This window comes from Gavialis gangeticus, unplaced genomic scaffold (genome assembly GCF_001723915.1).
Source record: "Gavialis gangeticus isolate Ggan-Ray unplaced genomic scaffold, GavGan_comp1, whole genome shotgun sequence".
In the NCBI taxonomy this organism is placed as follows: Eukaryota; Metazoa; Chordata; order Crocodylia; family Gavialidae; genus Gavialis; species Gavialis gangeticus.
The window spans coordinates 39,857,336-39,883,631 of NW_017729008.1; the positions used below are offsets into that span (position 1 = coordinate 39,857,336).

Below are 26,296 nucleotides of genomic sequence, written 5' to 3' on the forward strand. Positions count from 1 at the left end.
CACATTTGGAGTACTGTTCCCAGTTCTGAGCCCCACATTACAGAACAGTTGTGGACAAATTGGAGAGCAACCAAAATGATTAGAGGGTCAAGGAGCGATGACACATGCGGGGCAGAGAGCAGCAGGGACACGGGGAAGCAGCACCTGGGCCAGGTAGGGGCACAGCACAGTCCCTGCTGGCAGAGGGAAGAAGGCGTCTCATTGTGGCCTGGCTCCTATTCCAACCAGCTCCCTGAGAAGGGACAAAGCCTAATCAAGTATGCAAATGATGGACTATCTGGAGAAAGGGGGAAGAGAAAAACCAAGCTAGAGACAGTGCGTTGAACAAGCCTCTGAAACAACGGAGTGGGCGGAAGGCTCCTTCTTTTGATAAAATTCTTTCAAAAGATTACATTAAAGCAAAACTAATTAGGAGAATCGCACTTAAGCTGACTTCCCGTAAGAAGGGTCAGCCGGCGAGACGCATTCAAATGAAAGGCAGATGCAAAAGGCACTTAGAGAGCTAACGGGAAAGTCATTATCCCAGGCACAGGGAGGGGGAGAGGAGAGAAAGAGAGACAAGAGCCCACTCTTTTGGCTGGGATGTCCATCTGGGCATTAGATGGAGCGTTTGACAGCTAAATAGCCCCACTCTGTCATCAGGGGACGGCAGGAGTGGTGGAGGAAGAACTGAGCTGATTACTTAATGTCTCATCAAGCAACGACTGCAGGAGGAAAAGCACAGTGCAGGGACCACTGACCTAGTGGCACCTTCGCTCTTGCAGGGACCCCATGCAGCCCAGGCTGTCATTACCACTACCCTGCACAGTGATGCAAGGTGTGGGAGCTTGCCCTCCCAGCTATGGCACACGGCCCCTACCTGCCCCAAGGAGCTGTGGCATTCAACGCCACGACAAGCCTGGCAGCCTTCAGCACATGGCTCACAGCAAGCTGTAGGCACGACACTTTCATCTTCCAGCAAAGGAGCCAGAAGCGGCACATGCCCAGCTGCCCCTGCCCCACCTGGCACTCCGCTTGCTCCAAAGCAGCACAGGGCATCCTGGTGGTACCATGGCCTGCCCCCCAGGCACTAGCCGTGTGACGACTCCGGCTGAAGGGGCTGACACACGCAGCCCAAAAGTGCAAAGGGGCACGCTGAAGTCAGCCCCTGCTGCTCTCTGTGCTGTCAGCCCCTTTGATTCTGCTGTGTCTCCCAGGCTGGTTTTCTACTTCAAATCCAAATGCCTGGTGCAGCCCTGGCGACGCAGCCGCCCAGCGCCACCACTTTGAAGTACAGATTGGATCTGCAGGGATTAGAGAGTCATTTGCAAATCTCATTCCATGGTCACGAGACCTCATCTCCACCTACACGCTGAGACGCTTCGAAATCACCGCCGGAGACAAACAGCGGCACCCGCGAGAGACAGTCACACCACGGGAGCATCCTCCATCACAGCACCCTGATTGCAGAAGGGCGCCATAGCACCGGGGGGAGAGGAGAAAGGGGCACGCAAGTGCTCTGTGCCGGGAAAATCAATTGGTTTTGCTGGGAAACGTAACCCCCCATAGCAGGCGGAGGCGGCTCTTTCTGCTGTGCTCAGTACCATGGGGAACTCTAGACAGCGCTGTAGCATGTTGCAGCCGCAAGACCTAACTAGGATCCATTCACCAGTCACTGCACTGCAGGATACATGAGACACCGAAGAAGCCCCTTGCTCATCAACCCCACTTCCAGGAATTAAAAGGCTGGCCACCCTCCGCTCCCAAAACAGAAGGGACTGGATAGCAATGGGGGGGGGAGCTCCTATCTCGGGCCTTTCACTGCAGCCATCATCATCACGGCACCAGAACACCATACACCGCTTGGTCAAATTGAGGTCAAGTCACAATGCTGACATTACCTAATGCTTGCTATTGTGCCAACCCCGCAGCCCCAGAAACTGGCACAAAAACAAGGGGAAGTTCCCATTTTTCTATAGGAAATCGTAGGGGTTAGGGTCACAAGCCAACAGGCCAAGGGAGGAAACAGTTAAGAGATAAAGGAACATTGGAACAAGGAGCTACCGTCTCAAGTTGCAGCAAGGGAAGTTTAAGTTAGATATTGGGAAAAACGTTTTCACTAGGAGCACAGTAAAGCACTGGAACAGGCTACCTCAAGAGGTTGTGGACTCTCCATCCTTGGAGGTTTCTAAGACCCGGGTAGACAAAGCCTACACAAGAGGAGTGCACCGCGGAGTGGGATCTCTGGCTCCGCAGTGCACTCTTCTGTAGGGCCGCCCAGGTATCATGTGCAGGCTCCTCTTTCCCCTCCTTACTCCAGCCTCATGCTTCCTCTTCCTTTTTCCCTGTGCCCCAGGTATGGGGGAGTGCTAGGAACTGCAGTCCAAATTAGCACTCATCACAGCTCCGCAGGCTGCTGCTACACCCACCTGCTGTTATATGCATTGCTCACTACACCATTACATGGACGAAGCTAAGGAGTCTCACTCCACTTCTTAGTAGGTAGCTCTCCATTTAAATGCTGCCATCAGCACCAGCTGGGCTCCTTTCTTGGGGAATTCAGCACAAGCAGCGTGGCCCGAATGGGCTGTGCATGCTGAACCAGACAGTACAGACAGAGAAAAGGCCCAAGGTTGAATTGATACGGTCTTTGCAAGTTAATTGGATTAAACTGAAACAGAAGTGAACAGCCATTTACCTTTGATCCAGGAAATGCAGCCACATGCCTGCAGCGGCTCAGGCCAAAAGCCCGGGGGCGCTAGAGCACGGTTCTGGCTATGTGTTCATTTTCTCTTCCTGCTGCCCCTGAGGTCTCTGGGATTTTCAGTCCAGAATTACCGCAACAGGACTCTGCAGGATTGCTCATCACTTTCTCTTCCAGCTTCCAGGTGCCTCTGGGATTTGGAGTCCACAGTTGCAGCCAGCAGTACGTTTGAGTGGGGGAAGGGGTGTTTAAACCCCCGCCCTAGCCCCAGACCCCAACTGGTGTTTGCCTGGGGTGGGGGGCATTACCCCCCCACCCCCCATAGACTGGGCTGCATCCCCAGCAGGGTTTTCCCTTTGTCAGCTAGGCCTCACTGCTCCAGCTAGGGAGCAGAAGAGTGTGGCCAACCCTGCTCTCTGGAGCAGACAGCACAATCAGCCCAGGACTGCAAAGCATGCTGGGTTTCTGGGGGACTGTGATTTAACTTGAACGAGGAAGGGGCCTGGGACAGAAGTTTCATAAACTGGTTTGACCCACATCAGTTAAGTCTGATCCTACATTCAACCAGGTTTATCTTACACCAGTTTCAGCCATCTTGAAACTAAGTTATGCGCACTGAGCTTCTGTTCTGTTACAAGTTTAAACCAGTTTCTGATGACTTAAACCGGTTTGTGTGTAATTTCTGTCCCTAGGCCTGACAGGTATGTCCCACACAACTGAACTACAAGTGTTCAGACATGGTCCTGCCAGAGGCAAGAGTGAAACATATTGGCAGGGTTCTCTTAAGTATAGCACTCTACCTGTTTGGAGGAAAAACAGAGAACTCTGGTCCCTGTAAGTATCCCACACAGGTGAAGAAAACAGCAGCTCCCAGCCCCACGACCACCGAGCAAACGGCTAAGGCTTCACGTGGTTCTGGAGGGATGGGCGAAGCCAACCTGCCAGCAGAAAACTCCTCTTCCTTATCTCCAGTGCAGTCAAGTCCATTCACAAACACCCTCCTCACTTTCACAAGCCAGACTCCTTCCAAGCAGGAGGTGGAGAAGGAAGTTTATTCTCCCCGCCTTCATCTCACCTCGTGGGGAGTTAGTTGTCTACCGCGAAATAACCTCCAGGGAATATCAGAACCAGGCAGGACTCCTCGTCCCCTGCGTGTTCCCAAACCCGATCCCCTGGAGAACAGCGAGGGCTCAGCGTGTGCCCTTGCACTTACCAGACACCCACATGAAAAACCAGGGGCTCTTTTATCAGCTCCGGCCACCTGGGTAGGAACCGCACTGAGGTGGAAAGGAACAAACAGCTCTCTCTCCTCTTGCCATGCGCTGCTTTTGTACTCTGCAGCCGTGTGACCCAATTACACCAACCCACACACAGCCACCACCACCACTCTCTCCTCAGCTGTGTTTTCCCCCTCTCCAATGCTTATTTATCCTGGTAAATTGTTTGTGCATAAATAAATCTATTATTCCCCTGACTAAGGCACGGTGCCCAATTACATCCCGGCCTTGATGAGGGTTGGGAAGAAACAGGGAGAGGGATGGTCCTGCCGCTGGTGGGTGGTTAGACTAGGTGACCTCTGAAGGCCCCATCCAGACATACTTGTCTGTGGTTTTATTATTAGAAATGGTTCCCAGTGGGGATGAATCAACAGAGCCTGTCCTATAGAGCCCCTGCTCATGTCCTTCTCTTGGGATACCACAGCCACAAGGTGGTGACACTTGGACACTGCAGTCTTGCAGTGTTGTAAAGTCCTCACACTCTTCTTAAGAAGACTTGAGTCCCCCGCTGACCCCTACAAGGGCTGCACATGCAAGGCGGGGTTGGGAGCTTTGGACTCTGCAATCCTGCAGCATCTTCCAGTTCCTCCCCTTGCAAGACAGAGCTTTGGGAACAGCTCTGGGTTGCCACTAATCTAGACACCCCTGTGCCATTTCAGCTGCTTCTTCCCTGTCTGTCCTCCAGCACTTCCCAAATGGAGAAGCCATGACTCTGCTGAAGATCCTGGTAATGCCACCCCCTTGGGTCACAAGCTAGCAACAACTCCTTTCCCCGCCTCTTAAAAAAATGGCCTGCTGCTCCATTGTGGCACCCAGATATCAGCCCTGTGGGTGAAGTGTGTGGCACCAGTAGTTGTGGTGCTCCCATCTGATGATGGGTGGGAGGCAGGTGCTTACTCTTCAACTTAGTTAGCCACAGCATGCGGCTGGGACAAACCCAGAACTGTGCATTCAGCCCCTCTGGAGGATTGGGAAGAAATGTCTGGCTCTAAATAGGCTTGGTGGCTTTTGTCCTGGACGGGACCCTCGACTTTTAGGATCCTACTTCCCCAATTATCCTTGGGACACAGGCAAAATCTTTCTTGCAGCACTTCAGGATAAGACAGTGACAGATTTTTTAAAAAGCCACTGATGTCCACACATTGCCCATACTTGGGACAAAAACAAATGCTGAGCATAGATTTCAGAGCTCTCAGATCCGAACCTAAACCCTCACCTCTCAACATGAGCCAGACTTTTACTGCAGACTCTGACAATCCCCAGGGCCGTCTCCAGCTGACGGCGTTTGATATCAAAAGCGATAGACACAGGACATAAGAGGTAACAGGTCGGTATTTAGGCTGATTCTTCCTGCAAGAAGTTTTGATAGAAAACACACAACACACACGTACTCACACACAAAATCTTCCTCTGAAATACTTTTACTCGAAAAGGCCTTGCTTCCCACGGGACGCTTTAAGCCAGTTCTAAACAGGAACATTTGTTTCCAAGCTGACAAACATTTGGGGGTTATTACCTTACCACTGTTTCCCTTTTTCACGGTTTAAAAACCTGGAACAAAACAATATTTTCAAGCCAATTCCGAAGCATATCTTTTGGTTAAAAATCCTGGGGGGTGCGCAGAAACTTTCAGCAGAATTGACATTCTCTCACCAAAAAAGTCTGGTTTCAACTAAACTGTTTGTCAGCCACAAAAGATGTTTCTGCCCCCAAAATTGTGAACAGCCATGCCTCCCAGCTGCATAACTAAGGCATGCTTAAATAGGATGTGGAGAACAGTTCTGACCACTACCCACTGGCAGATAATGATGATAAATCAGATAGTCACGCATGGTAAGAAAAGGAGTCTGAAAACACAGTAGCTGAGATCCCCTGCGAGACAGCATCAGCTATACCGCAGTAGTCCATTAGCCCTCTACCGCCACTCTGGAGAAGAGCTGAGCGTTTAATCCATGCTGTGAGCAGAGACGAGAGAGGTAAAACAAGATAAAGCAGAGATCTAGATAGTCTAGAGGAAACTTTGGCTTACTTAGGTAACTGGTTTGCAAAAGGCACAAACAGTAGTATTAACTACATTACTTTCCAATACGTCCAGGGTTTGCTATATACAGAGCAGGGAAAAAAGAGAGCCTGGAAGTAACCAAAATGAGTACAACCCAAATAAACCCTCAAGAAAGCAATATGCTTTGAGAACTAGAAAGGAGACCAATAATAATTCTGCCTGGGAATTTTCCGCCCGCAGCTCTTGACACAGTATGTCCTGTATAGAGGAGTCTCAGTGCTGGCCATTGCAACGCAGCCACCTCTGGAGTGCAACGTGGCGATGAAACAATGGCACGCAGCAATGCTAAACAGCTCAAGGCAAGAACAGCAGCACAGCACCCCAGCCAACAGCAACAGCAGGAAGCAATTATAGACCTTGGGATCCCACCGCAGCCCCAGAAGTGAAATATTTCTTCTGAAAAGCACCACAAAAACTTTAATGACCACAGGCGGTCAGGACTCAGGGCTCGTATCCCATCCAAGAATGCATGAGCTGCCTAGTTTAAATACTTATTATTATGACTCCCGTGGCTGTGTGTCTGACTGCCGCTTGCAATGACTGGCGTGTTAATACTCCCGATGCTCCTCTGGGCAAGGGGAGTATTATCTCCATTCTGCAGATGGAGAAGTGAGGCCCAGGGAGATGCTGTGGCATGCCCAAGGTCACACAAGAAGCCTGTGGCAATGCAAGCATCGAACCTGGGCCTCCTAGTCCTGCACTATTCTTTTTCTCTCATCTCACATGGCCAGCAGAGCCGCTGGATCCAGCAAGCAGAGCTAGGGGCTTTGGCAGTAAAGGGCTTTGCCCTCTTGTTTTCCTACAGGTCACTTTGCATTTTGCATCTTTCATTTATATCATCTTTGATTTTGCCTCACTCTCTTCCCTACCTCCCACCCCAGCATCCTTTATCTTAGTTTTCCCTTTTCTTTCTTCTCTGTTGTCTTGGTTACATGGCCAGACTCCCGATATGCTACTAGCTTTCATTTTAATGATACGTTCTTGTAAAGCACAATATTTTACTTCTATTGCATGTGTCATTGGATAAATTCCTTTGACATGTATAACATTTGTGTATCAACCAACTGATATTGCTTTATGGCTGTGGGTACTTTGCAGGGCTCTCACGAATGGTGTGCATCAAGAACATGATATATGTTCTGTGTCTTTCATATAAAAAAACATGCATGCACACTCATCAATAAAGTCTAGGCTGCAGAGAAAGAAGTCTACCCAAATAGTTTCTGCTTATACCTAGCAGGAAACCCTTTAGTATCAACAAATACATAAAGTTCATGCCTTCAAGACAAGCAAATGTATGGAAAAATCTGCAACAACCGTCAGGGCTGACCCAGAAGTGCACTGGCAGAGAGCAACCAGCCTGTTGCAGGGGAAATAGTAATGAACTACCATCGGGTGCATACACATGTACTAACTTTCTGAGAGTTAAGCCAACTTAACTTTTTAAGTTGACTTAACTGTCAGAGCATACACACGTATGTGGAGCAGAGTCGAATTAAATGCAGAGCAAGACAATGCACCTTCAAGATGTATTATCTTGAGTCACATTAGTTAAGTCAAATAAGTCAACAAGATCGCTGCCAGCATGTCAAGGAGCTGCATGTGTACACGTGCTGCTCCAACATGGCTTAAGTCACCTTGTTAAGTTGCCTTAGTACGTGTGAGAACACAATTGCTAGGACCCAGCAGGAACCAGACAATATCAAACCCCTGGCCATGGTGACATGATTGAGTATAATCTCTCGCAACAAACTGTTCCAGACCCATAGGAGGTATTTTCTTAACCAACATAATAATCTAACATTATACCAGCAAGATGGGCGAGCAGTTACAGCATCAATGGAAATATCCCTTTTAGCCTCTCCTCCTCCTCACTTCCTGATCCAGAACTCCAGTTGAATGTGAGAAACCTAAAAAGGTCCCAAAAACTGCCAGAAACCAGGCAAAAAACTGAAGCTCTCAGGAAAGTCTAATAGCAGGGCTGAGGCCTTGCAACGCAGGGGAACATCGTGTCTACACTAGCTCCCCAGCACTCGTGTCTGCTCCTGCTCACAAGAGCCAGTCCTAGAAATATGGTAGTGAAGATGATCCAGAGTAGGTCTCCAGCACTGTGGAGACTGAAATGTGAAGAGTGGCTGCATGGGCACCCGTGGATAAACTCCTCCACCATGTTTCAGGATTAGCAGCATGTGATCAGGAGCAGGTGGGCCGAGCGGGCTGGAGAGTGGGCTCTGCCATCCATGCCAGAGACGCAGGGTGATGCACCACTTTCCCAGATGAGGAGGGAAGGAGGCTGGTGTTCAAAGCTCAGAGGGGTCCCCAGGTGCAGGATGGAAAGGGATGCAAGCAGTAGCACCGACAGTTTTCCCAGCAATGGGGAACGTGAGATGAGAGGTATTCTTCAGGGATTGCTGGACCCATTTCAGAAAGCCTGATATTAGCCAAGCCAAAACCAAGCAAAGAGCACAACCCTAGACAACGGCAGCATGAGGAAAGCTGTCTCTCAAAGCCCACTCAGTCTGGCAATCCCAGCATTGCTCTCACACATCTACTCCCCATTAGCTACTGTAGGCAGAACATTGTTCAGATTTAGCAACCATGAATAAAACCACAGTTCTCCAAGGTTACCATCGGCAGTGCAGCTACTCATTCTTTACCCTGTAAGGACGTCTCTGGTCACCACTACACACAGTTAAAACCAAAGCCTTCCCAACCTGGATGTCCCTGTTTTCTGTTTTCTCCAGTAAAAAGGGATCAATTTCTAGAGCCCATCACAAACCTACAAAGGACAAAAGAAATGGGCTTGTGCCTTCATTTACTTTGCAAGATGCCTATGAAGGTCTCACAACGGGGAGGGATGCGTGCCTTATGTTTCAGAAAAAAATTGTGATTTGAGTCTCTTTGGTTTCCTGATGGACTCCATGCACAGCCAGGAAACTAGACCGTCCACGATGACATCAATGAGGATAGAAAGTACAACCTAGGGAAGGTAAGTCATAGGTGGTCACAACACCCCCCTGCAAACACACACTCTCCCTTCTTGCAGGCTGTTTTTCTTTGCAAAGGGAACTGAAAAGAAAGCAGCACAAGCTACAGCCCAAATCTCCAACCCCAGCACTGAGCTTCTGAGGCTCCCCCCTGAGGACCGCTCAGCCCACATCCTGCCTGGCCTCTTAGGGAGCATCATCCCCAGGAGTATCTTCATTATAGTCTGGAGCAGCAACAGTCCCACCTGCAACACACGCTGTTTCACAGCAGGAACATCCCTCGGGCCAAGTGTGCAGGCAAACACCAACAATGTTATGCAATGCTCTGGAGAGGGCACGGTGCCCATCTTTACCCTTGCAAGATCACGTGTACCAGGACTTGGTAGCTGAAGAACAAAATGCCTGCCAAAGCTACAGGTAAAGGTCCCTCAATCTCAGTTTTTGCCTTTTGAAGCCAAAGCTAATTGCCCCAAGTGACAAATTACAGCAGCTGTTGTAATATAAAGCTACAGCTAAGCCAGAGGCATGCACAGCTCACGTGGCAGGGCCAGAGTAACTTTGTGAACCAAGATATTCCAGAAAGGATATTTATTTATATTAAGTTGGCCATGGTTACCCAGTAAACACAATGCCTTTTACCATTCAAGCACAGCTCTTCTTTCTATTTTAGCATGAACGCCCAACCTGACCTAGATAGAGCAACCACAAAATCCACAGGCAGCTTGTGGCAAAGGCATATCTAGTCGCTCTGCTCCGATGAAGGAACATCTCCAAAACACGAGCTGTGTTTCTTAACAACCCCCACAACTCCAGTAAATTCTTTGTCCCCCAAAGCACTCTGCTATCTGACGATCAACCTCTCAACCAGACAGAGTCTGAACTTGAAAAAATTGCACTCGGATCAACATTGCGCCATTGCACAAGAACAGAGGTAGTGAGATCCAGGCTTTGCTTTCAAACTTGTCCATCTTCTGACAGACTCTGCCTAAAGAGAAGGTCTTTTCACTGGCATGCATCTGCCTACACCCTTTGTTGCAGTCTCACCACCAGCAAAACAATTGAACTGATGAAAAACCGTGCACCCGAGCTAGAAAACCACATTCCTACTCATCTCAAGACAGCTGGCCTCCAGAGGGACTAGCAACACCAAGTCAGGGAGAAGGCCAGGATGGGCCGAGCCTACCTTTTTCAATTTGCCATTCTTGGTGCCCACGAAAGCCAGCGAGTGGTTCTTGTAGACGTACGCGATCACCGACGTCATCCTGTCCCTGTCCTCGGTGAAGATAGGAAGGCCCCGCACCATCTCCGATACTCCCAGCGGAGCGTTCATATCCAGGCCGCAGAAATTGTCGTCGATTGTTAACAGCTGCAAACAGGAGGAGAGAGCGTGAGCGCGGGGTCACTGAACATAGACACTGCTACAGACCACGGCTGTGCCGGGCACCGTACAAAACCGTAGGAGGAGATATTTCATGGCGAGACAGACTGACAGAAAGAAAGGAAACGGAGGCACGAAGAGGTGAATTGAGTTGCCCAACATCCAGAACCAGGGGCAGGACCTAGGTCCTTCCGAAACACAGCACCTCATCCAGTGGGCCAGCCTTTTCCTATCTTTATGTCATTTCAGAGCTAATAAGACCCCCATCACCACAAATGTCAGCTCACCCATCCCCGGTGTGTGCCCACGAATCCCAAAAAAGGGGCTCCTGGCCTCTACTCCCCCTCTGCCAGAAATCTTGGTCAAGCCATTGACGCTCCCCGACTCTTGGTTTTCTCAGGAGGAGATTACGAATGCTTAGCTACCCCACGGAGGATTGTGAGGATGAAGTCATTAGAGGCCAGATCCTATTCCACTGATCAGGCATCTGATCTGCCTTTCTCAAGCCCTTGACAATCACTTGTTTCTGTACCCACGCCATCAACTCGGCCTTCATGCTTGAATCACAGAAAGCAGCAAGCAAGAGGGTGCACCCATTTGCTGCAGTCACCAGTTTCTCAGGGGCTCGACCAGGTTGGAATAGGATCATGCAAATAGGAAGAGTAGGAGCTGGCACTAAGGGTTTCATTCCCCTTGAGTCCTCTGGAGGGAAAACTCATGACTGCTGTGACCTGTGCAAGGGCCTCCTGTTTGTGGGGGGACATATGAAAAGTCCCAACAGCTTGATTAACTGAACATACATGCTAAGATCTACTGGGTCACCACGTTCCCAGTCCTCCACTTGAACTCGTTTGGACTGCCAACAAAGAGGTCTTTGGTGGTGGAGCTCTGTCTGCAAGGGCCCAGAATGGGCAGCCATCAGAGAACAGCATCCACTGTGCAGGATTTTGGTATAGCTATTGCCCAGGTTTCTTGGATAGTGTGCCATGCAGCTTCAGTGGAGCACGCTATCCAAGCGTATGCTACAGCAGCAGACAGCATCCTACCCTACCTCTAGGCAGCATGGCTCAGTAGGTAGAGCAGTGGACAGGGACTGTGTAGATCCCCTCCCATGAGAGAGGTCCTTTCCTTCAGTGCCAATAGGGGCAATGGAGGCTTTTAGAGCTCTGTCAGGGCTGCCACCGTGAAGTCTGAAATTGGTTGCCAGATACTACATAGCAAGAAGCATGAAGTCCTGGCTACAGCTCACATTTGCTAAGGCAGGGGCTGACTTCAGTAGGTCCATTAGATGCTTAAAGTTAGGCAGATGCTGAAGTATTTTACAGGGCCAAGACTTACAAGATGTAATTAAGTGCAAAGTTAGATTATATCATTTTTGTAGGGCAACTTTTGCCACCTTTGTGCCACCATAAAATTTGTCACAGCAGCGCAAAGCACAAGCAAACAGGCGTCCATACTCCTTGTTGGACCGCAAACTGCTGCCACACAAAAGTCCATACTCCTTGTCGCACCACAAACTGTTGCCACACAAAGGTGGTGTCAAATTGTGCTGCTGATTAGCAGAGGACATCAGTTTATTTTACGGAAAGAGAGCAAGGCAGCCCAGAACCCTGCAGCCTTCTCTATATACCCGACCCTATTTCAAAAGCATGCATGCCCATATAGTTTGCCTGTACATTTTGCTACAAAAAGAAAGATGCTTATCTTGCTGGGGTGATCTGACCCCAGATGACTTCCTGCCCCTGGGGCAGGGGGGCTGGACCCAATGATGTTGCAAGGTCCCTTCCAGCCCTAATGTCTATGAAATTTTTGCATTAAGGGAGATATGCTGATATCAAAAGAAGAAGATATTTTGCTATAAAAGGAAAAGAGCTGCCCTGACTTGTTGTGGAAGTCACAAGGCAAGGACCATGTCTTCCGAGGTCAATCTGTCCCCCTGGGAACGTGCTCTAGGAGCTTGTGGGGCCAGTTCTGCACACCCTGAAACTTCCCGCATAAAATAGGGTCCCTCAAGCCCTGGGAGTACCTGCCTGGCTTTCCCTGCTTAACAAGACGACCCCCATGTGTTGCAGCACAGCTGATCTGCTTCATTTGGCACCGTCTGCATCATTTCACTTCTACTCTTAGAGCAGTCACCTATGGCCACAACCACAATAGTCGCTTGGACTCCCATTCTCTCGCCTACGTAAGTAGCTTACAAACTGCTCCTCGCTTAAGCTCACAAGCAATATATGCCTCAAGTTGATCGGCTTTGTTCTCACCTGCAAATTAATGTGGGCAAAAGTTACAAGCATCTAAGATTCACGAGAGAAGGAGGCACTGGGAAGCTCTGGCCTGCGGGAATTGTTAGCATCTGAGCTATACCTTCAACACTAAAGCAGTAAGAAAACAATTACAGGCCAAAGCTCCAGACCCCAAGCACCCACTGGTGGACATTTCAGGTTGGATATACATGGCAAAACTCACAACACTCAACTGATCCAAGGGGTCACATCACTACACTTGGCAATTAACCTGCAGAATAAAATGAGGCAGAACAGCATTGCAACAAATAGTAGGATATGAACAAAGGCTGGATTGATCGTCCAAATATACACAGTCCCACTTGTGTTTCAGGGCCGCTTCCCGCCTGAAGTCAAGAAGAAAAAAGAAAAACCTGGGTTGGTTATTTAACAGCTACCTGCTATACAGCTTCCTGACATGGCTTCGGAAACATTTGGTGCTGATTATTGTCAGAGATAGGGCAGTCAGTTAGATGGGGTGTAGTCTGGCCATCGTTATATCCCATGATTCAGAACTGCACCAGAAGTCACGCAAAGGCTGGCCCAGTTTGACCAGAAACCTCAGGGAACATCTGAGTCATTGCAATTGGTGTCCCACATATTTAACAAAACCAAGCATGCATCTAGCCTGATGTAATCATCAGATAGACATTGAGAAAAACTGATTTCAGATCTAAGGCAAAAAAATATGTGCTACCTTTCTGGTACGGGGAGAAACCCCTCCTTTCTCTTCTTGTGGCCTCAAAGGGGGAAAAAAAAGGTGCATTTCACTACAAAAAAATAAAAGAGGGGTGCATTCATGGGAACATAGGACCCAATACATGACACCTACCCAAACTATCAGACGTGACAGTAGCTGAGCACTTGAGGTGAACATTGGGCATCCTTTACCAGGGGTATCCTGCCCTTGTGTCAAAAGTATCCATACAGATCATTCACTAATCTCCCCACAGTAAACCCTGACCTCTCTAGCTGATCAGCTGTAAGGCCAGGAAGGCTTAATAATATCACACGGTTTGACTTCCTGAATGACGCAGGTCCTCGAATCTTATCTCACGATTCCTACTCAAACTTGCGGCTTGACATCCTGGAAAGGGCCCAGACCTAACAATCTGACCGCTGCGGCTTATTTCCTTCTGGTTGAAGCCAGGTCTGGCTTTGCACCGGCATCAGGGTGAATTTGTGGTTTTCTGCAAGGAGATGTAAAAGGCAGCAAAAGGGATTTCAGCAGAGATGCTCACACCTTCTCCCGGACAGCGAAGTTCCTGCTATCCCCGGACAGACGAAGCTCAGGGGCCGAGGTGCCCCACAATATTCCCTAGCCTTCAAAACCACAGCAAGATCACATTTTCCCCCCCGTAAGCTATTCAGTCTCTTTCTGTGCTGCAAGTGCCAACAAGACAACAATGCAGGCAGCTGTCTCCTCTAGGAACCGGGTTGAGGGCAGCGAGGGCCACTCCAACTGGAAATTATTTTCATCTCATGTGATCCTGTCTTGGAGATCAACTGCAGAAATGGCAGTAGGAAGCCTTCCATTTAGCATCACCTGGCCCTTTTGCAGCTGTCGCATTCACAGCAAATGCCCGAGTAAGGGAAAGCCAAGTCCTTTAGTCAGGAAGAACATTAATGCAGGCTTAGATTTGTGATGGAGGGGTTACAAGTCCAAGTGCAAGTTTATTTTCCATTTCAGACACGCCTACAGACCATACAGAGCTGCCAGGTTGAAGGTTCGGGGGTCTTCTTGCTTAAGCTCTTGGTACGAACCCCTTTGCAGAAGAGAAGTGGAGGCTACTGCATTCATGCAGTGGGGATGCCAGATGCTCTCACATGGCTGCTGGATCAGTTAGGCCACTTGAGAGGCAGCTCCAGGACCAGGATCAAGGCTTTTCAGTTTTTGTTCTCATTAGTTTAAAACCACATTACGCTGAAGAGGCTGTGAGGATGGGAAGATGATCTGAGTGATGAGGGAGATGCGGGCTGAGAGACCGAGAGAAGGGGGCTCCGTGCCTGCCTCTGACATACCTCACTTCTCCTCTCCCTATGAGAAACCCCTGCTTGAAACATGGGAGAAAAGTAAAGCTTGCCAAAGTGACAGAGGGGCTTGGAAGCAATCTAGATCCTCGCTCGCTCCACCTTCAACAGATCTGACATTTCCATGGGAAGTACCTGGCAGTTTCTGAGACCAACTTAGCCTTGAAGCTGTCCCAGCTGCCTCCCTGGCTTCAGACTGAGGGGTGTTGGCAGGACACTTGGGGGAAGCCACCCTGCCTCTGCTTGGATGGTCCCCTTCCTGCGAGGCGATCAGCAGAGGGCTTAGGTTTCATAAGGATATAAGTACCCGTGCCCTGGGTCAGCCCATGGGGCCACCTAGCCCCGTGTCCTGTCACCCATGGGTGCAGAGAACGGATACCACAAGACAGAGCAGGTACGCAGGGCCTGTCCAGACTGATCCATCCCCTACCCCCCCTCCCTCTGGTTTGCAGCATTCGGTGGCCTAAAATGTGCTAATCTGCCCTCTTGGCCTACCCACATGAGGCTGGGATACCCCCAGAAATACCCCCAGCTACTGCTACATGTGTTGGGAGGGGTTTTAAGCTGTCCTCAAAGGCATTGCATGTTGGTTGCAGCCAAGGCTGGGGATTGTGACAGGGCTGTGCCAGTGCCCCTGGGCTTCATGGCTTGAGTTTGGGCTGGGACTTCAACCCGGAGGTTCCTGGCTACAGGGTCTTGTCCCTCCTTTCAGAGTGAAACCGATCACCACATTTGGGGTCAGGAAGAAATTTTACCCCAGATTGGTGTGGACTGTGGGGGGTTTTGCCTTCCTCTGTACACATTCACAATCTTTACCATAGGAGCAAGACATTGGCCACTGTGGTCCCCCTGCTTTCCGTGTGGCAGGTTAGGGTGTTATGTTTTCTGTTGCGTCAGGGTTGATTGTGTAGTTTGGCTACAAGGTTAGAAAATGGATTTGAATAGGATGGTTTGGATAGGGATAATCCTCCCTCAGGCAGCAGGTTGGTCCAGATGACCTCTGAAGGTCCCTTTCAGCCCTGCTTCTCTGTGACACTATAACCCATGTGCCACCATGGCCAAGCATTACATCCGCTGGTGAAGTAAGAAGGATGGGTGAAGAATGGCTCGATATGGTGCAGGCACCTGGCAGGAACACCGAGTTATCTCAGTTTAGCCCATTAAATAAATAATTAACTCCTCGAAGCCCTCCTGGAAAGGCTGCTTTGTCGCTGCTGCATCCTGGGCCTTTTTCTTTGCCCCCGCCGGGGATTTCCAGGGCTCCCAAGAAGCCGTAACTCAGCAGAGGGATTATGGCTCCAACACGCCTCTTCCCATGACCTCATTCACTTCTGCAGGCAGGAGAGAGCAGCTTGGCATAGCTGCAGGGGCCTGAGTGCCAGAGACCAGGGGGCCAGCCTGCAGAGTGGCTATAATAAACTTCAGTTCTCCTTTAAACATCTGCTTTAGCTATTTGTCTCCAAACAGCCCCAGCTACAGAACACAGCTTAATCCACATTTGGGGTAAATCCTAGATAAAGGATTAGCCATCCCCAGTTCCTCCTCACTTTCGCTTTGGCAGCACCTTCCTCCCTCATCAAAGTGCAGAGCAGCACCGGGGAGGTTTTCCAGAGATCTCGACAGTCTCCAAAGCAATCCCCAGGACTCGCTAGGGATCAAGCTATCCCCAGTGGCCAGGTCCTGCCTTTGATTTATAGCTAATACCTAACAGGCTCTCTTTTTAAGGTGGCAGGTACTTGGCTACTCACACTTGTAATCACAGGCTTGGCTACAGACAGACCGCTGCATGAGGAAACGCATATATATGCCGCTCAGGCTTCCAGCAGAGCCAACCCAAATAGCCAACAGGAATAAAGGACTCATTGGCGGGCAGCATTTGAGTCCTTGCAAGGAGACAGAGACAGCCCCTGCCATTACCCCATCCTGACATCTCCCCACAGGGCGCAGCCTCCTAGCCAAAAGCAGAGGAGGTCTCTCTGGTGGGGTGTTGAAACTCCAGAGTGGACCAAAGCATGAACAAATTCTGCCCCTGGGTTCAGAGAGACAGGCTGTAGGGGCTGGTAAATCTTCGGCATCCAGGATTCGAGGCCAGAGGCTAGAAATCCAGGGCAACCTACCAAAGAAAACACAAGCCACCAAGCAAACGTTCTCCTTGGCAGTTAACGTGCAACTGAACGGCACGCAGCGCGTCAGCCCCGGGGAGCTCCGTGATATAATGGAAGTCGGACTGGGGCCAGCACTTGGAATTACATCCTAATTGCACACTGCATTTCACTCGTGCAACCACAGCAGCAGTTAACATGCAATTACATGTCACTGTGTACAAATGACAGTGCAGTTATGGTAACTTTACCAATTACCAGGAAATTGCACCCACTATGCTAAGAGGTTTTCACTCAAACGTAATTCAAGAACGGGGGGAAAGTTACTTGAATTGACTAGGACTTGGACAAGCATTTGGTTTCTAGGTCTGGAGTTTAAGCGTCAGCTCAAGGGCCGGTGTCAAGTTTCCGGAGCGCTGTAGCATCATTACATGGCAAAGGCATTTTTTATGCTTGCATTTATGTGACTGCTGTTCTCCCGGCACACAGCTTTATGGGAGTCTATACCATGTACCTCACGTTGTAAAATTTGCAATTTCCTGAAGAAAAGGCTGCATTTCTCATGGAGACTGACAGGTTTCTCTAGTCTTCAGGCCTCGTGCTAAACAGAGCTCCTCTGATGACTTGTTGCAAATGATGTTTGCTGTTAAAGTCACCTCCTTTCAGAGTTGTGCATTAACCTACCCTAATTTTCTGAAAGATCAGTGATGAATGGGCTAGATGAACCATGCTCATCTTCTGGATCATTTAGGAGCTCTTCCTTCTAAATATTTGCTCCTTCGTGGACAGCCTGGGACCGGTCACATAGGGCACTGGTGTTTCAACCCCTAAAACCAACATACAGAAGCAAGCAGGTTGGTTCCTCATCAGCTGACATCTCTGAATGGCCTTCACAAGCAATTCATTGCAGCCAAGGGGCACTGTTCGCTGCAGAGGGGGACACGGTCATCCCCTGCCCCCCACCCCAAATACAAAAAAAAAGGCACCTCTGGATGCTGCTGAAAGTCATTAACCACACTGAGGACCATCCTGAGATGGGATCCAACTGCCACATTCTCCAGATGCCTCCTCTGCCTCTGAGCATCATTCCTGAGATTCAGTCACCTCATTCCCAGCCATGCCAGTTAATTAGGCCCAGCCCTGGGAAAACAGAGAAGCTGAATTGTCAAAGCCTTGAGAGAGGATACAAGGTTGAGTTGGAGGCTCCAGGAAGTTCTCAGTGGACAAGGATCCACATCATAACACCTACGCACCATCACTGTACGCATGGAGGAGACAAGTTCTGAGGCCAAAGCTGTCTCCAGCCAGGCCTGCCTTGTACACATGCAGTTTGCACTGTGCAAAACAACCAGGCCTCTCCAAATCTCAGGTATTAACTCATCAAGCTTTCCAACCCCCCATGCAACTCGGGTTATGAGGTGGCCACTAAGACTTAGGCCTGCAGTCCCTTTGTAGTCACAGGCTGTGCCCACAGACAAGGCGGCCAGATGGACTGGATAAACACCAACTCCTGAATGTGGAAGGATGGGGGACTCCCCTGGGGCCCCGCCAGAGCCAAGCTGCTGGCTTAGGGTAGGGGGAAGATATGGATGAGGCCGGGGAGGATATACAGAAGACTCCGGTCTCCAGAGCCCTGAGCCCCAGCACTTCCCCTGAGCTCCACAATTAACTCCAAACCTTTCACACCGCAGAAGATTATTGACATGAGATACTCGCCCCTTTGAAGCCACTATGGCTCTTGGGGTAAATAAGCATTTGGGGATATTTTTAAAAGTGAAGCATTGATCAAGCCAGCTGCAACAGCTCTTCTGTAAGAGTGTACTCCAGCAGCAAAGCTCTGTATCACGCACAGAGGAGACGATGGCACTCTACTGCTTTCATTGCTGCTACAATGGAAAATGCTGGGCTACAGTTCCATTACAGAGAAGAAAGTCATTTACTAAAGGATGTCTCTCTTTCTGAAGAGGAAGGACACTTTTTATGGAAAGCTGCTGAGTTTTACCCTGGAGGTGGCTGCGTTTCCAGAGTGCACAGAAAGATCTCGGTGTAATTCAGTACATTTTCCGGTTAGGCGCTCAGGACAATGATGAGAGAGGCATTAGACCAAGAACAGAAAAAAACCCTATGATTTAATATTGGTATTATGGTAGGACCTAGAAACTCTTGTTAATGCTGACCCCTTTGTGCCAGGTGCTGTACAAACTCCAAGAAGTTTATCAGCCAACAGTAATCCTCTCACCTCCTCGTGCCCACCGTAATTACCTAATGCACTTCAAGACTCTTCAGGATAGAGTATATTTTATTTCATTAAACACTTAAAGATATGTGGCCCTGATCTTGATGCAGCAGAAAAGAGGCACCTAAAACAACCCATTCTGGCTTTGATTGCTTCCCTGCACATGCTAGTAGGCGAGGGGCTAAAACCTGGCAAGATGCTGAGCATTTCCTGGAAGCTGCTGTGTACTGCATCTCCCAGTAAATGACACCTGGGAAATGGCAACAGTTGGTGGCTCCCAGCACCCAGCACAACAGAGCCCAGATGCGTCCCAATGCCAGAACCACGAGAGATTTGCTGCTGAATTACAATGACTATAATTATTATTTTGTTACACAGGCACAATTATCATTTGGGCTGCAAAGTGCCACGCACGCCAACAGTGCTATATAAATTAAACAACAATGCTGCTTTGCATTCAGAAAACACCTTCACCCAGTGATCCCAGAGCTGCTTAAAGGCATTAATTAAACCTCGCAACAGTGCTGGTAGAGTAAACTAAGTGCTGCAGTGAAGCTACATGTATGTGCGATTGCTCTTTTATGGGGAGAAATACAGCAATTTGGCTGCATGTCAAAGGCCCTGTATGGCTAACAAGGAATGGAGATTCTCCTTTAGCTCAAGTGGGCTAAAGGAGAGGGAGAACTGAATTCTATCCAATGCTGCCATCAAACCGAGGATGAATTTAAAAAACCCTGGTTTTCACCAAAAAAACAAAACAAAACACAAGTGACAATGAAACCAACTAATACCATGAAAATAAAAACTCCCATTTACTCCCTATCAGCATTTGAGGAATTCAGGGCACTCTTGCCAGTGAAGTATAATTTCACTAGAGCCGTTAAGCCCAAACTCGGCCTGCATCTGGGAGCAGGACTGTATGGGGAAAGCTGCAGTGGACTGCTTTCAGCAGCAGTGCCCCAGCAATTACATTCACGTGTCTCTTGGCTCAGGTTTTCGGCCAGCCTCCCCAGTCCATCGGTAAGTAATGGGTCATTCCCTTATTAACAAGAATGCATTTAGTACTCCCTCCTGATCTCACCATGCTCCCCTCTCTCGCTGGCCACGTCCCTCTGTACCCAAGAGTACACCTGGATAATATCACTTGTTTACAGGATAAATCAGCCGAACAAATCCTATTATATTTTGGAATACTGACAGCGACATGGTCCTGACATTGAAACAGGGAAAACATTACATTGTTCCTCCTGATCTAATGTCACCCAAATGGTCCATCTGTTATGCCAACTTCCCCACGTTACTGAGAAAACAGATCTCTCAGTCTTTTGCATAAAAGCCATTGATTTTAGGATATGCACACACACGTCTATACACGTGTTTGGAGTAGCTAGCCCCTCCTGTGTTTACGAGGCATCCGGTGTACTGTCTCCATAGTATCTACAACACCAGAGGAAAGAAATCACTAGGCTGAAACAAGTAATGGTTCCCACACATAAACAGCTGATGGAGCTGGAGACCCCATAACAAATCTGTGATTGCCGAGTGGCACTATTAGATCAATGATATGCACGTGCACGACAGAGAGCATGAGCAAGAACCCCAGTGTTTTCCCAACAGTAATCCCAGCGTGAGACCTCTGCCACCGGAGGTGAAGGGAAACTCCTGGAGGTGGCAGGATTAGTATCTAGCGCGTTCTTGGGGAAGGGACCTGGAGACAGATCTGCTGCTGTGCAAAGTCAGGCACGGACAGAGTCTTGTTCTTCAGCAAAAGCTGCAAGGCTGCTCTCTCATCCTATGCCATTAAAGAAGCAGCGCTGGGGTTGTGGCTAATTGGAGCTCAGGACACCTGGTTTCAATTCCCAGGTCCATCATGATTTGGGGCATATTGCTTGTGTACATCTACAGGGCACAGTGCAGCCCTGCAATACCTGAGCTGACTCTAGAGCCAAAGGCAGGATAGCTGTGCCAGACAAATCAGCCTGGGCACACTGCCATGCTAATGCAGCTATCCCGGCGCTGTGACCCAAGCTTGTCTCTCTCCACATCCCCTCCACCTCTGTTCAGCTGCAAGACACGGATCATAGCCTTTTCTTTCCCTGGGGGACCTCCACCTGTGCTGCTGTCATGATAATAATGAGGATGGAGTTTGTGCGATTTGAGGAAAGCGTCCTGTGTACTAGGCCATACGTGGCAACGCCACAGGTGCACCCCAACGCGACAAAGGCAGATGCTTTTATCAGGCAGCTGCCAGCCCGTGGACACGTAAGCTGCTGCTTTAAATGTTTAGACTCCAATCCTACCCTGGCTTTCCTCCTGCACGACTCCATTTAAGCCAGGTGAGTGGCAGAGGGTGCAAGTGAGGGCAGGATTTGGCCTGAAGGGAGAGACTGAAGTCAAAAAGCATCGTGACCTCTTTCCTCCACCGGGCCACGGTTATGCAAACTCCAACGCGCTTCTACCCCAAGACCGGCCGGGCTTTAAATAGCACCCAGCTGCTGTGCGTAGCCCGAGTTGCTTTGCTCCTGGCTCTTCTCAGGCTATTGGATTCAGCTTGCCTTTTTAAAAAAAAAATAATAATAATAACAACAATAATAACGCTCTTACATAACTATTCCCTCCACCCCCCACCCCAGCCTCAATCTCGCAAGGCAATATCACGGGGAAGCAACGTGAGGTCAGGCTTGGGAAGCGGTTGATTACCAGGCATGTAAATGAGTGCAGGGAGAGCGTACGGAGCCCGCCGAAAAGACAGACGGCTCGGCCGCGTGTGACAGGGCTGCGTGGCCGCACACAAGACAGCCTGGGTTCCCGGCAGCCGAGGCAGCGGGGCTCAGCTTCCGCACGGCACATCGTGTTGGCTCCAGCTACCAAGATGAGCTCAGCAAAGCCACCCTCCGTTCTGCCCTCCTGCCTGAGGCGCTGCCACCACCCCACTCCAACCCAGTCCCCCCCCAGCGTGGCACAGAGCCGACGTGGTCTCTGGAGTACGAGGAGATGGGGAGGGAGCCAAGTGGAGGCCTAAAATATCGCAGACAAAACAGTTACAGCAAGAAGCCTTTGCCTGCTCTCCCCTCAATGATGGTTTTGTGCATGGGGTCAGCAAGAAGCCAGGAGAGGAGGTGGCAGATTTTTGGCAAGGGCCCATTTAAGGGGACAGCAGACATCTATATTTGGGTGGTTAATAACTACACTCAAAAAGGAACAGGGTCTGGAGCTTGACTGGCTTCTTTTCTTTAAAAGTAACACAGGGATTTGGGGGATACTGGGTGGGAAGCAGGAACGTGCCGGGTGGCCGAGCCAAACTCGACGCGGTCTGTGTACCGAGGGGTGCTTTGTGCCCAGGATTGTACTGAAACACCTGAGGCAACAACCTTTCTGTGCAACTTGGCCCCAATTCAGCAAAATGCTTAGGCATGTGCTTCCAATTAAGTAGGTGCTTAAGTGCTTTTCCACATCAGGGCTGTATACAGCAGTTTTCACCCCTGGTTCTTGCAGCGTGTTGCAGAGGTTTGGGAAGTACCATGTTTCCCCACTTTTTCCAGAAGAAGGCAGGAATCAAGTAAAAGAGTAGGGGAGTGCCCATGCAAAGGACTGGATGTCAGGTTAGCATTGCCAGTGCCACCCCGCAGTGGCTGAGGTGGCCTCCTGTGACCAGAAACCTGAGCAAGACTCAAGCCAGGTCCACACCGCAGGATCTGGCTGGCATAGCTGTGTCCGCTGTGGTTGTGAAGAGATTGCACCCCTTCGCCAAGCCAGCAATGCCAGCCAGCTCCCCAGTGCAGACGCAGCCCTGCTGACAGAAGGTGGCTTTCACCGGCTTTGCTAATGCCCTGTGAGGAGGTGGCATGCAAGGATGCCAATGGAGAAACCCCTCCTGTAAGCATGTCCTTCCCCAGCAATGCAGACACAGCTACAATGGCAGAGCCCCTCTCCGACTGAGCCGAGCACTTACAGTGTTAATACAACAGTTATGGGATTAATAAAACACTGGGTCCTTTTCAGAGGGCTGCCTAAGCGTGGCAAAGGCTTTGCCCAAGCTCACAGCACCCCAGACCCAATGCTCACATAACTCCCCGCCAAACAGTCCTTGTCTGCTTCATAACTTCTGTGCCTGCCTCTGAGTGCATTAACTAATTAACCTACACAGGAAAGGGGAGGCAAGTACCTCTGGCCTTACTCTGTACATCCAGAGAAGGGCAGCAACTTGCTCAAGACCATCAGGACTGGAAGCAGAACGGAGCCACTCCAGACTGGCTCTCCTTCTGCAACACCAGGGTAATGGCCTCCAACTCCTACCTAGCATCATCCAGCCATAAATCTCATGTGCTTTGCAAAACAAAGGGCCATTTACTCCTCTTTTCCAGACAGTGAAACCGAGGAGCAGGGAAGGGGTCCAAGCTCATAGAGTAGGTCAAGGGCCAAATTCAGAGTAGAAACCAGGTAGCCAGAGTCCCATCCCACTACTCCTGTGACTAAGCTGCCAGTCTGCTCCAGCTAGCACCCAGCATCGAGGTGAAACTGGTACCACCTCCAGCCTCGTTTGCAAGGCTAAGCAAATGCTTCTGACAGACTGCATCCCCACAATGCATTTCAGCACCCATCACTCTCATGGTATAAAAAAGACGGGTTGCTTTCTCTTGCTATCTCCAATGAACTTAGTTTGGAGCCTGTTAGCTCTATGCCTTCCATGGTGCATACATCGTTGATTCCTGCCTTGCCTTGCCTGTAGGTTGAAGGGAGGAGCTCTGAGAGCACGACTAAAAGTTGGCTGGGGAGGGAGTCCTTAAGCATGCAGTGTTTTTTTTATGAACTCCCCCATTCAGCTCTCCGCAGTTGTTCCAAATGACAGGTCTCCCAGATCTGAAGGCGGAAATAGAAATGTTCCAGTGTGGCGCTCGCTGGTTTTTTGCTGAGGACGGTCCATGGAGGTTTAGGATGATTGAAGGGGGTAAAATGTGGAGTAATGACATGAAACAAAAGTAGAATTTAAAAAAGGTACAAGGGGAATGTTCCCCAATGGTGAGATCATGGCAGAGTCTAGATTACTCTGTCACCAGGCCCCAGGTCTCGTATAAGCAGGCATTAACCCAGAGACCTTTGCATCTGAAAACATAAGCCTCTGCAGCTTGAGTTGAAAGAGGGACTTCCAGGATCAGCAGATGCCAACATGTGTGCACGGCCTGGCTCCTGGGGGGGAAACAAACTGCCCAACAACAAGTGCAGGTTACAGCCCCAGCTGGGGAAATCTACCCCAAACAGCCCCCCTTGTGAACAGGGACATGAGCAGCTGCAATGGAGCTGATTGGCTACGCCATGGACTCACTGCTCAGCAGTCTGCACATGCAGTTCACAACCCAAGGGTGCAGCTCCCACCAGCATGAAAGCGAGGACCCAGTGAGCTGCACGAAGAGGCTAGAGCCTGGCACCGAGGCAGAGGACATGAGTCTGTGCAGCCTTTCTGGGTAAGTCTGGTACATCCTATGGGTACAGGAATGCCACTGCCCAGTGCAGGGACAGCCCCATTTCTTTATTATAGCAGCAGCTTCACTGCAGTTTCCATAGGAAATGGCTTTTCCCTATGCACTAATCAAGCATTAGTTCACCTCCAGCCCTCACCTGATGGGGAAAAGCTACGGACGGAGGCCACAGAAACTGGAGCTGCAGCAATTTCTCCCAGCCTCTTGAGATGCTGTTCTTCCCACCACCGCTGTCCCTCTCCCTTGTTATAAGAGATGCTGTTTTGCAGTCAGAAAGAGCCAGACAGGACACCTGACTGTCAGACAAGGAAGTTAGACTGGTATCCGCTCCTCACACCAGTTGGCTATTCAATGGGTTGGACACTTACCTAAGATTCGGAAGACCCCAGTGATACCCCCAACTCTGCTACAGCCCTACTATGTGACCCTGGAAAGGTCATTTTCCTGTGCCTCAGTCCCCTCTTCAGTAAAACGGGGACAACAATACCATATTTACTCATATACCATATGCACCTTTCCCCCAAAAAATCAGCCCTCCAAAACTGGGGTGCATACCTTAACCAGGGAAGCTAATATTTCTTCACTGACTTTGAAGCATGGAGGAATAGAAGCATGGAGACACTTTGCTCTACTGCTGCCAAAATGGCTCCCACTTCTCTCTGGCCCAGCAAGTCATGGGGGTGGTGGGAGAGGAATATAGCATTAACCGTCTCAGACATTAAGGAATTTGCATCAGCTCCTGATTGTAGCTACTGCCCCCAGTGGTCTTTCCTGCCCAGAGCAGGGGGGCTGGGCCTGACAATCCCATGAGGTCTCTTCCAGCCCTAAACTTCTGTGAATCTGTCAATCTGTACACGATAGCTTGTGTCTGAAGGCTCAGTCGAGCTCGCTCAGGGCAAGTGAGCTGCTGAACATGGTTTTTTACAGGAACTTTATATAAAGAATGATCTACAGTAAAAACTAACAGTCCTGCTATTGCCCTTGCAGGGGTCAGGGCCGAGCCATGTTGCTCTTTTGCCACACCAGGAAGTTCCTGCTGCCTCACCCAAACTGTCTCCTGGGAAGTCACACTCCCTGGACACGCTGTTTCCAGGAGGACTTAGTCTACGTCTCACAATTGGCCATGACTCTAGAGGGGAAAAAAGACTTTTCCCATTCTGCCTTCTAAAAACAAGGTGTGTGTGTCTTATTTGGGGAGACATGATATGCAAGAAAAGACGGTACTTTTCTTTTTGCTAACCTGCTTGGGGTTTGAAGGACAAGCCGTACCTCTCTGCATGAGGTTATCACAATTAATGCAGGTAATTTTCCCTACAGGTGAAGGTCAATCCAAGCTGGCAGCCCACAGAAGAAGAGATGAACAGTGATATGGATAAAATTCAAAGCCACCAGCTTGGTCACAGCTGTGCTGAACTTGGACATTCAGGGCAACAGCAGGGGTACAACTCACTTCCATGTATGCCCCTATTCCTTAATTTGCAGCAGGGGTTATGATGCATGCTAACAGAGGGTGGTGATGCACACACCAGTCATCCCGTTAGAAGACCATACTCTTGTATAGTACAGTCCAGAGGAGGGAGGGGATGTTGGTGGCACCGCCGTGTAAGCAAAGCACAGAGAGGAAAAATGACATGCTGGGCACACACAAAAGGTTCCTGGAAGAGCTGAAATAAAAGTGAGTGAGGATTTAGTTAGGGAGCTTCTGGAGGGGCTGGACGTTTTTAAGTCAGCCGGCCCAGATGATCTTCACCCTAGAGTCCTGAAGGAACTGGCTGGGGTCA

At 49.7% G+C, this 26,296-nt stretch overlaps 1 protein-coding gene across 1 annotated transcript in view; it reads right to left on the reverse strand.

Moving 5' to 3' along the window:
- PLXNA4 (plexin A4) overlaps positions 1–26,296 on the reverse strand; it is a 660,133-nt gene that overhangs the window by 625,441 nt on the left and 8,396 nt on the right. Inside the window, exon 2 of the mRNA XM_019509620.1 lies at positions 10,193–10,375. Within this exon, the coding sequence (XP_019365165.1) occupies positions 10,193–10,375 (183 nt within the window). The remainder of the gene's footprint in view (positions 1–10,192; positions 10,376–26,296) is intronic.